This window comes from Astatotilapia calliptera, chromosome 18 (genome assembly GCF_900246225.1).
Source record: "Astatotilapia calliptera chromosome 18, fAstCal1.2, whole genome shotgun sequence".
Taxonomy (NCBI): domain Eukaryota; kingdom Metazoa; phylum Chordata; class Actinopteri; order Cichliformes; family Cichlidae; genus Astatotilapia; species Astatotilapia calliptera.
Window position 1 is genome coordinate 16,535,110 of NC_039319.1, and position 11,229 is coordinate 16,546,338.

The 11,229-nt window shown below is 42.9% G+C and overlaps 1 protein-coding gene across 3 annotated transcripts; it reads right to left on the reverse strand.

The window, feature by feature from the left end:
* Positions 1–749: 749 nt before the first annotated feature.
* On the reverse strand, positions 750–11,026 carry sharpin (SHANK-associated RH domain interacting protein). 3 transcript variants are annotated; one of them, XM_026150817.1, is made up of 9 exons: positions 10,486–11,026; positions 6,734–6,908; positions 4,357–4,449; positions 4,106–4,247; positions 3,912–4,002; positions 3,532–3,817; positions 2,349–2,443; positions 1,734–1,841; positions 750–1,639 (listed from the first exon to the last, which is right to left on the reverse strand). In XM_026150817.1, exons 1-9 carry the CDS (start codon positions 10,747–10,749, stop codon positions 1,589–1,591), a joined length of 1,305 nt encoding a protein of 434 aa, XP_026006602.1. In that variant the 5' UTR covers positions 10,750–11,026; the 3' UTR covers positions 750–1,588. The 3 variants fall into 3 exon arrangements, with proteins under 3 accessions (XP_026006602.1, XP_026006601.1, XP_026006600.1); XM_026150816.1 differs by having other exon boundaries at positions 1,734–1,838; positions 2,349–2,449; positions 10,486–11,024; XM_026150815.1 differs by having other exon boundaries at positions 2,349–2,449; positions 10,486–11,024.
* Between the last annotated feature and the right edge of the window lie 203 nt (positions 11,027–11,229).

The following is an 11,229-nucleotide window of genomic DNA, read 5'->3' on the forward strand; positions in this document are numbered from 1 at the left end:
ACAGAAAGATTTCAGACCTGTTGCCACAGATTAAAAGGACTTCCACAAAGGCCCTGTACAAACATCTGGAGGGTTTACAGAGAACGGTCAAAGACAAAATACCCAGTGAGCTGCAGTTCTCTGGTTAAACATGCCTGTTTGATGCTAGAGGTTGGAGAAGAAGACCACACTGCTTCAAGATAAGACCCAGAAATAACCACATTACAGCAAAGTATGCTGAAGAGCATCTTGAGCCTTAAAGCCGATGGGCTACAGCAGCAGAAGATCGCACCAGATTCTGTTCACCTAGGAGCAGGAAGCTGAGGCTATGATTCACACTGCAGCCTTCTTGAGTATTGATGCTGACCGTGTTCATGCCTTTATGACCACAGTGGACCCATCGTCTGATGGCTGCAGGATAACGTACCATGTCAGAAAACTCAAATCATCTCAAACTGGTTTCTTGATATGACAATGAGTTCACTCTACTCGCATGGCCTCCACAATCACAGATCTCAAGGCAACAAAGCACCTTTGGGATGATGTGGAACAGGAGATTAACATCATGTATGTGTATGTGCAGCTGACAGATGTGCAGCATCTGTACGATGCCGTCATGCCATTCTGATGGATGTTTCCAGCACCTTGTCGAATCTGCGCCATGAAGAATTAAGTTAATTCTGAAGGCAAACAGAGGTCCAACCTCTTACTAGCAGGCTGTGCCTAATAACGTGACATTTGTAGATCTCACAAGAACAGAAGAAACAGCATTTATTTTAATTCCATTTTGTTTATTCAGATAATGTGAGCTTTTACAGTATTATGTACTGAAAACAGATCATTCTTTTGCTGTCACATCTCAAAGAAACAAATTAGATCAGCTGCTAAATGTACAATTACTCAATGCTCCTCTGGTAAAAATAATACAAGTAATACAATGTTATACAAAAATAAAAGCACTCAACAACCCTGTAAATGCATCACAAATCCTTCTCTTTACAGCCACTGCTGCTTCTTTTTTTATTTTAAAAACACTTTTAATATTCTTTTGGCACCAACAGATGTCATATTAACAGACAGAATAGGGTATTGCACAAGGCTTCAACCTTTCTTATCACTTCACAGTTGGCAGACACCGGAGTTTGACATTTCCACAAATTCAGCTCCAATCAAATTTACCTCCCTTCTCTTCCCACCTAAAATAAATATTAGGCTGTCTGTGTTGCTTGCTCCACACACACACGCACACACACGCACACACACTCACTAACACCCACGCACGCACACAGGAAAATAAATAGCAAGGAGATCTGGCTCGATGCAGATGTATGTCATGGTCAGGTCATGTCCATATAAACTGTCAAAGCTTCGCGTCAGCAGTTCATCGTCTGAGCAGCGAAGGGTGCAGCTCTGCGTCATGCTACAGCGCTTCAAACGGCCCCGTCTTCAGCAGCCAGCCAGCTGTCAGAGGACTCTCAGTGCACTTGACAGGCTTCGTGTAAGTATTTTGTCAACATGTAAGTGGCAGAATTAGTCTTCTCACTCTGTGTGTATGTATGTGTGCGTGCGAGTGAGTGAGAAGTGAAAACAGGACAGTGATGAAGGGCAGTCAGCTGCTGCTTAAACCAGACTCTCCCCGATCCTCTCGCCTTCCTTTCTCCTTTGTGTGAGATGAAAAAAAGATCACTGTCAGCAGGGGGAGAAGGTCCAGGAGAGTAAAACAAATATTGATTCCTAGGTATCTGTTATAGTACCTGCTGGATAAAGCTCTGTGTGTCAGGTCTGGCTGTAGCGCAGATCTCGCAGCCGGGACGAGATGGCTTGTTGATGAAAGTGCACGAGGGACACGCCCACTCTGTCTGCTGAGTTCACAAACATGTGGAGTTCATTTAGAGCTCTATCAAAAGTAATAATACTGCTTATCTATAATGTCTGTGCTGTCAAGGTGTTCATTATTCGTAATTAACAAATACACCATTACTTTTCTTGCTGGGAACTATGGTTTGAAAAATTAGGTAGATTTTGCATTAACTCTTGTCTGTGGGGATTAAGAGCCCAGAGCCCACCAACACTGACCTATGACTGCATTACAAACAGGTTTACTTTAAGGTTTAATTCACTCCAAGCATAATCTATCCTTTAACTCTTCCCTCCTGGGATGCCTACTAGGGGTAACCCTTGTTTCTCTTTTCTGAACAGAGCAGTTTCTTTCATATTGTAGGCTGGCTTCCAGGACAAAATGACTGGGTCAGTTTATACAGCGTACTAGAGCCAAAACATGTCCTTGTTATTAGGGTGCAGGGGAGTTAATCAAGTTTGGCATTCCTGTGTCCCTGCAATGTTAGAAGCATCATATACTAAACACATACCTGTGTTTTACTCGCTTTGCTGGTATGATCATTCAGCTGCAGCTTCTCAATGTCGAGAACATCTTTGATGTCACCTGGTCTGTCGCTCCCTCCACCTGTACCTGCGGACAACACAATGTTAAACTGGCTGCATCTACATCCAGCTTGAAAGACTTTCACACGCCTACAAAAATCCCAAAATAAAGAATTGTAATTTTTGAATAATATCTTAAGGTTATTTAGCAGCCCCACTCACAAATTCCTGACAGAACATGTATAATTCCTACATTAGGAATTGTTTTCCTGCAGTGTTAATTCAGGTTTGATGACTCTCAAACCGTAGGGATTGTCCGGATTCTTGTATTTTCTCCACATAGCTTCCCCCAAAAGACAGCGAGTAATTAGAATAATTAATCTAATAGCACTTTATGCTCATCAGTATCAGCGGTCATCATGCTTTTCAGGAATTTAGCCGTTACGCAGTCTGGCTTGGATTTCAGCGTAGTACCATCATATCTATTTCCCCTTTCCTCCTGTCATGCTCCTCTATCTGCTCCTCCCAGGGCACCATCGGTTTTACAAATGGGACTCTGTATCTTGGTGCTCGGAAGCACTCGATTTGGTCGATGCCATGTGTGTGGACAGGTGTTCATCCTTCTTGAAACGAAGGTCTATGTTGGTGTTTCGGACACCAACGAAAGACGATAAGACAGGCTGGCAGTTAAAAACGTGGACAGTTAAAGACTGGGTGCAAATCTTCTGCAGTCAGGAACTAATCTGGAAATCACGAGACTTTAATGTGTACACAGGTGACTTTCTACTAGACTTTATGCTTCGTTGACCACGAGTTTGAGACGCAGTAAATCTAAAAGATGATCGAGTCAGCAAACATTGCTCCGGTGTTCGGTCACAGAGTGCTGGCTGCTCGGCGGCAACGCTTCCTCCATGAAGGGTTTCTTTACCTAATGAAATGAAACTAATTATGCAATAACTTCCAACATCCCCCTGATTCAGCAGCAGGAAAGGTTCAGTTTATATCAGTATTATCTCAGCACATCAGTGACAAAAAGCTCTAAAGTACTGAGGATGGTTAAGGTGGCTGCGACTGACTCTGCTAACAAGTGTTGTTGTTAATTAGCAGGACCGCAGCAGTGCACTGCAGATGCAACCGAAACATCATCATCGCAATGTACCTTGAACTCACCCTGGTTGTTGTGGGGAAGCCTTGAAGGGAGGGTGTTGTAACCCCTCCAGTCCTGGGAGGTGGGCCCGTTGCCTGGGGGGAGAGGTGTGGTGAGTAGGGCACTCTCCAGGTCCTGCTGGAACAGCTGGCGGGTAATCCGGGCTTGCCGGGCAGAGATCAAGTATAGGTACGCTGTATCGCCATCCTTCTGCACCCCGTAGGAAGCTAATGACCTCGGCTCGGTGCACAAACACTGACCGATCACCCAGCGCTGGACGCGAGGATGGAAACCGTACTCGAGAAATACCTGAAGAAGAAGAAGAAGAAAGGAGGAGGAAGTCAGTGAGTGCAAATTTAAGATCAGCTACATTTCCAGCTGTTGTAACCAGCAGGTTTCTGACCTGTTGCTTGAGTGCAGCCACAGTCATGTAGGGAAACACTTTCACTGTGACGCAACAGGACGAGGAGACATCCTCCACCACCACAGATAAACTGCAACACAGACATGGCACACGGGTAAACCCTGGAAGACACAGCGGTCATAATAATGACCTTGAATAGCCCTGCGCAGCCAAACGTTTCTCCACCTCCTCACCTGATTTCCCCATCTGCGTAGTTTTTTTCCGACAGCTGTATCGTCAGCGCCGCTTTCTGTCGAGCCAGCGCGGACGCGTGCTGTGAAGCAGCTTGCGTGTCGCCGGCTTCGATTGCCCTGGTGAGCTCCAAACACAGCTCCTCTGAAAAGCACAGCACAGCAATTAAACGTGACATTATTAAACTACACTGTGAGTAAAGAGAGAGAGAGAGAGAAAAAAAAAAACCATGGCGACAAACATGGATGCTCACCGCTCAGCGGGAGCGAGGCTGAGCTCCACTGCTCCTTCGCCACTGCCGTGTTGTTCTGTTTGCTGTCTGATTCGTATGTATCCACATTTGCAACTGTCAGAGGAGAGATGGAGAAGTTTGTCACTGAAGTGCTTTACAACGCCTTGAAGTCAACACATACCAAGTTCAGCCGATATCAGTGTTTACACTTGCTGCACCGGGTTGATAAAGGTCCTACGTCTGCGCACGTTTATCACTAAGCAACAAAGCAAAAGCATACAAAGACTAACGCCCTATAACAGTTGACCCAAACCAAACGATACTTTATCTCCTCCAACTAACATGTGTAACGCTGCTTTGATTTGATTCCAGCTTTTACCATTAACCTCAGATAGAAAACATCTAAAGTGCTTTTTCTTTGACTTCTCACAGCGTGAGTTACGTTTCGCAGACACAAATTTTTTTTAGGTGCAATACGTTTACAGTATAACAAGGGTCAGTAATTTGCCCTTATTTACTCAGTTTGTTTATAAAGAGTCTTTTTAACGGTTTAACAAATGGTTTTATTCATCCCCTTTAACCTGAGGTAAACCCTATTTTCACGTTTTTATGAAAAGAAAAATGTAATAAACAAAAGTATGAGGGGAGAGAGAGACAGGCAAAACGGGTAGAGAAAAAAAATAGATTGTTCATCAGCATGCCGCCACCAGAGGGCGCCTCAGGTTTTATTTCTTTGATGGATTATCAACATTAAATCAATTCTTTACAAACAAGAGCTCTCAGCGGGCTACACTGACACTTTAATGTTTTATGATGTTTTTATTACAACATGCTGACGTCAGCATTGTAAATATGGGTAGCAAGTGTAGTTTATTAATCTTTTTGAGTCATTGTGAAGTTATATAATCTTATATTGACAAAAAGGTTTTAAAGAAGAAAAAAAAAGCTTATGTCCCCCAATGACCAATATATTGCTTTACAGTTTTTTTCTTAATTGGTGTGACCCTAACCTTTGACCTATGACCTTGAAGCATTAAATACTCGAATAGTGTATTTTATCATCTTCACCCACATGATTGGAACCCAACTGACTGAAATCTTTGGCTTCTGTAAGCTGAAAAAACATTTATTCATGCTCTGTGTGACTTTTGCAAAGCTTTACGGCATCATTGTGACGTCGCAGGGTCTCCATGCCCTTTCATATGACATATTACTCCATATGTGTTCTTGGATTTATTTTCACGGTCATTTGAAGGTCAAGGTCAAATGCTTAACCAACCTAGGTACTCATGTCCCCCAAGGCCTACTATGTTGTTGCAAAATTTGAAGATGATCCATGAAAAATTGTGGTTAATTTAAAGTTTGTACTGATTTCCACATTTGGTACGACCTTTACCTTGACCTGATTCTGGCATCTACCATCACAGGAAATTTGAAAACGATATCTTGAAAACTCAGGATGCTAGACTGTTAGGAAACAGACCGATTACATACTCTCTCCCTTTGGGTGGAGGCTTGAAAGCATTTTGTTTGTTGAACTGTTACAGCAAAAACTGAGTGCAACACAGATTAAGACAAAAAGTTTTGCGTCATTGTAAAAAAGAACCAGTAAGAAACGGTTTTGCTGTGTATGCACAAAGTAAGGACGCTGATGCTTTGTGCTTTCAAGAGATTTGCAGTTCATCAAAGCTGATTCAAAATGGACCGTTGCCAGTCAAAACGCAGAAGAGGATCCTTTACTCAGCAGATATTTGGGTGAAAGTTGAACTGAGTTTTCAAATTGAAGCAACGCAGCGGAAAAAAATGCGTCACAGGGAACAGAATTGTGAAATACACTTTACGTCCTCTCAAACCACTCGTTAACAAATATCTAATTAGTTACAGCAAACATGGCAGAAACTGTGCAACTAAAATCGACTAAAATAGGTTGCTGTTTGCTGGATTTGCTTTAGTAGAATTGTGCAGCAGCTGTGGTTTAAAATCCACAGCTCCATGTTTTTAGGCATGGTCAAGACGACCTGCTGAAGTTGAAGGAGTCAAGTGACTGTATGCTCACTGGCTGCTTTGTTAGCTACACCTTTTTCAACTGCTTGTTAACACGAATCACAGGACAGGACCTCGGCACATTTTGGTATGTAGACATGGTAGAGATGCCCTGCTGAACAGAGTATCACAACAGGGGAGAAGGGTGATCTTAGTGACCTGGACCTTAAAATCTCAGAACAACAACCAACAAAAGGCCTGGTTTCAGTTACTGAGTCTTTAGTCCTAATGTTTACTAAAATGGATTTTTGGAAAGGATGTACAATGTTGTTTAATGAGTGTTACATTTATATTTGACTGATATAAACCATTTTTCATTTTATCGGAAATAAAGAAACAAAATTGTCAAACTGACCTCTGTGTGCCTCTCTTAGTGAAGACATCATCACGGTGGCCCACTCCTCGGCCTCTCGGTCGCAGCGGAAGTTGAAGCGGATGCAGTCGTGAGGCGGAGCAACAAGACGCATCTCATGGCAGCGAGAGGACTTGACCTCATACTGCACAGAGCGCAGGTCAAACTCTGCGATAAACTGCAGGCAAAAACACAAAGTGATGTAAGAAAATTTCTTCCCCATACGTTAGCTGAAGTGTGACAAATGAATCCTAGAGCCAAAAACTCAGTTCCAACACCAACAAGTCAAATCACTTTCGTTTGCATCCACATGACTAATTGTTTAATATGTCAAAAAACACCTCAAACCTGAAAAGCTAACGAATGTTTAGCATATTAAAAAGGAAGACCCTCCTTTGCACTGAACAAGAGCTGAGGGAGGAAAAAAAACAAACAGTAGATGCAACAAATCCAAACTGCAGTTCTCTTTGGAGGACTATCACAGTTTAATAGAAAGGAAACAATCCCCTGATACATGGCAAAATGAAGCATGTGAAATCCTCACTTTGACAGAGAAAGACGTGTCATCAGTGAGTGAATTTGGCAGCAGAGATTTCTTTTACACACAATCCGTCTTGGAACATTCACTGTGGCAGTGGGATCTTCAGGGCACAGACAAAAGCCGGGAAGATGGATTTGCCTTCTGCCGGAAGGAATGCATGTACATTGTCTGATACGATAACGCGGGGTGGCTGTCAAGTCTTTGAGCTGAGACAGACGAGCTAAAAGAAGTTGAATCAAGACGTGTTTCGGTAGTCGAGGGGGAAATCTGTCAGAGTGGAGATGCAAAAGCAAATTCAGAGCCTGTCAGAGTTCAGGAAGATGACACACAGTGAATGTGACAAACAGAGGGCAGATCTGGGAGTTAAGTTATGATCTGGCCAGTCAGACACTGTGCAAAGTGAGGTGAGCTTAAGCATGTGTGCCTTTTTTGTTTATTTTATTGCCAGTATTGAGAAGATTAAACTTGTGTTTGTATTGAAATGTCTTTTGCATGCCACAATCTGCTAATTGATCCTTTGATCGTCAAAAAGTAGTAAAAAAAAAAGCACAATTATGTGAAGCCAAACAGCTTTAAATGGCTTGCTTTGCCAGATTAATTGTGCAAAAATACACGTTTAGTCTCACAGACTGCTTAGAATTGGTCGGTTTTTAAGTATTTAGTATTTAAGATCAAAGCTTTATTTAAACTGAACAAGTTGCTGTTACTGAAAGAGAGACAATAAAACATAAAAACAAGCAGTAAATTTGAAAAATGACCGTATGTCATGCTCGAGTCTGAATGGTGGCCCTTTGCTGCATGGGCAAAAACTGTCCGAAAAATGTGTCTAAATATCATATCATAGATCTACAGTTTCATATTAGGCTCCATGATTTATTTCATGGTGTCACACGTTACATTTTGCGGCAATACTTTTTAATTATTTGGATGACGGTGTGCAGGCTTGCATAGGTAGCTCTGAACAGCAGCAGGACCATCCGAGACAAATCGAGGAGCTTGCTCCTAAACGAAGGGCTGACACACATAGACACACACACACACACAAACACAGCAAATTATGCCAAACACAACAGGTTCAAACGCCACAAACCACACAAGAACCATGGGAAAGAGTATGGAGACACTTCACGAATGAGAAGCACTAAAGATGCGAGAACTAATCCGACATTAGAAGTTGAAAGTACTACGCTTACATTTGGTGTTTTATACAGCCTGTAAACATTCATTTCTTCTTTCTGCTGCTCCATTTAAGGGCCACCACAGCGCATCACCCGCCTCTATCTCACCCTATCCCTACCATCTTCTTCTGTCACATCCGTCATCCACCATACATCCATCAATCTCCTCTATGTTCTTCTTGAGCGTGGCCTCCTAGACTCCCCAATGCTCATCCCTGTCCAATATGTGTACATCCACATCACTGAAAGTGTCCACTGGCCAACAGGAGTAAATAGACTGCAGAGTCCTGGCCTGAAGAGGTAGTTGTGGGCTCTGCATTGTGCCATCCTCTTAGCCAGAGGTTGTTCGATTGTATAAACCACAGCAATCCTCCTGGCTCTTACTTTTTAATCGGGTCAACCAAAGAACCATCCAACAGTGGACACTCTTAGCTCGACAAAGCTAAAAGCTCAGTGAAAACAGGATAGCAACATCCTTCCATGTATTTCAAAAAACTGGTGGTTGCCTGGAGACTGTACTGTTTTTTGTTTTTCACATTTTGTGACGGATGGTAACTTGTTGTGATTAAATGGTTGCCCAGAGTTCACCTGATAGGATACAAATTTTGTGCAAACAGTCGCAGTCTGACTTGGACCGACTGCGATCCAGGCCTGACTTACGCCTGTCTCTAAAATGATTATTTTCTTTTCTTACCTTTATTCTTATTCATCATTTTAGCCAAACTCAAACACTTTTATATTTTCTGATTATGTTCTGATCAGTATTGTGCATAATTAACTACCTGCAAACTCACAAATGAATCATAATTCTGTGTTTAACCCTTACACTGTTTCTCTTGTTCAAAAGTATAATCTGTTAGTGACACAGTTCTTCATATTATAAAATGTTAAATAACTATCATATCCTGGGGTGCCTGATGTTTCCCACCGTCATCTTCACCATCCCTTTTCCAATATATCCACTTTCCCTCCTCTGCACATGTTCTAACCAACTCAGCCTTGCCTTTCTAACGTTGTCTCCAAACCGCTCAACCTGAGCTGTCCTTCTGTTGTACTCATTTCTAATTCCTGGTCACTTCCAATGAAAATCAAATATATCTTCAACTCTGCCTGCTGTCTTTTTGTTAGAGCCACAGTCAACAATCTAAATGGAAACAGTGGTAAAGCGCTAAGGTAAATGAACCTCTGTGCTCAGTGTGGTTTTCCTGATAAGCCATGCTGTTATTTTTATCTGTCATTACCAACTCTCCAATCACAGGAGGGCTTGAGCACTAAGGTTAGTCACGCCATTAACTGGCTAACAGAATGACTAAAGCTTCTTCTTCTGCTTAAGCCACTGTTTGAATCATTTGGTGTAGAATACCAGTGAATAAATACAGACTTCCTACAACACACATAATGAGAAATGACTTGCCAGTACAAGGCTGAAATCTGCATGTTTGTTCAGATGACAAGAGGATCGTGGAAATTCCCACCTGCCATTTTGCCATTAAGATTTGGAGAGTTTACCACTATAAAGGACTTCCCCCGTGATGCTGTTATGTCGTGGAAGGGCCGAAAATGAAAACGAAACTAAAAGTTTTAGTAACTACACTACTTCTCCGTTAAAACAACAATGTGAGGCTTTTTAAGACCCCCCTTTTAAAAACATACTGTTTGGTAATAAGCACGACACCGGGGAGGGAGTCTGAAGGCTCTGCTATCAGGCGCTTGATTGTCACAGTGGATCCTGGTGTAAACTGGAGGAAAGAGTTTCTGTTGTTCTGAGATTTGTCGTGCCTCAAATTGAATCCACCAAGGTGCACATGTCGTGCTATGAGATCCGTAAAACTGCGCGTAAAGGCCTTTTGTTAGTTAAGAATATAAATGTCACTTAAAAAAGGCGTTTGTGCACACACACACACACACACACACACACACACACACACACACACACACACACACACACACACACACACACACACACACACACGTTTAGGTTGATAACAAAAGCATTTGTTCTAAACATACAGATGTGTGTGTGTGTCTACGCTTACCACACTGCGGTTTCCGCTCGTATCGCGTAAAGCCAGTCGGAACTCTCCGGCCCGGCTCGGGTCCATGCTGAGCTGCAGGCGCAGAGCCTCGCTGCCCGCTCCGGGGAGGTACAGCGGTCGGATCCCGGAATGGCACACCGAAACACGGACGGACATTAAGACTGTACTGCAGCAGGCGGTAGGTGCAGGGCCGCCGCATGCAGCCTGTGGGGACGAGGCAGGAATCGGGGCTGGCGGAGCCCAGCCGCCCGAGCTGAGAGCCATGTCGCGGACACCACGGACGGGTGAGGCTCGGTACTGCTGCCCGTGTCTTCTGCGGGGTTTAACAGGTCCACCGGTGTTTAAAGAGAGCGCGTTTTATCACGGGGAGGCTCTGGCTGTCTCCGCGCCTCGCAAATTCTTCCATGTCTACCCGAAGCCGAGCGACAGAAAAACAAAACAGGAAGCTGAAGAGTACGACTGTAAATCTTCTCCGTAAAGAAACAGCGACTCCAATTTTAAAACAGCGCAATATAAGAAAGATTTAAAACACAGACTCGGATTAAAAATTAAAAATATTAATCTCTAATCATCTCTAATAAAGAATTATATCTCTAATATTAATCATACTTGCCTTTGCTTCATGTTATTTATATGCACTGTTCAGAAAAAGAAAATGAAAGAAACAGTCATCCCAGTAGGCTATAAGTTATTTAAGCTTTATGGATGGTAAGACATGGATGTTAACACCCTTTACTAACCCCT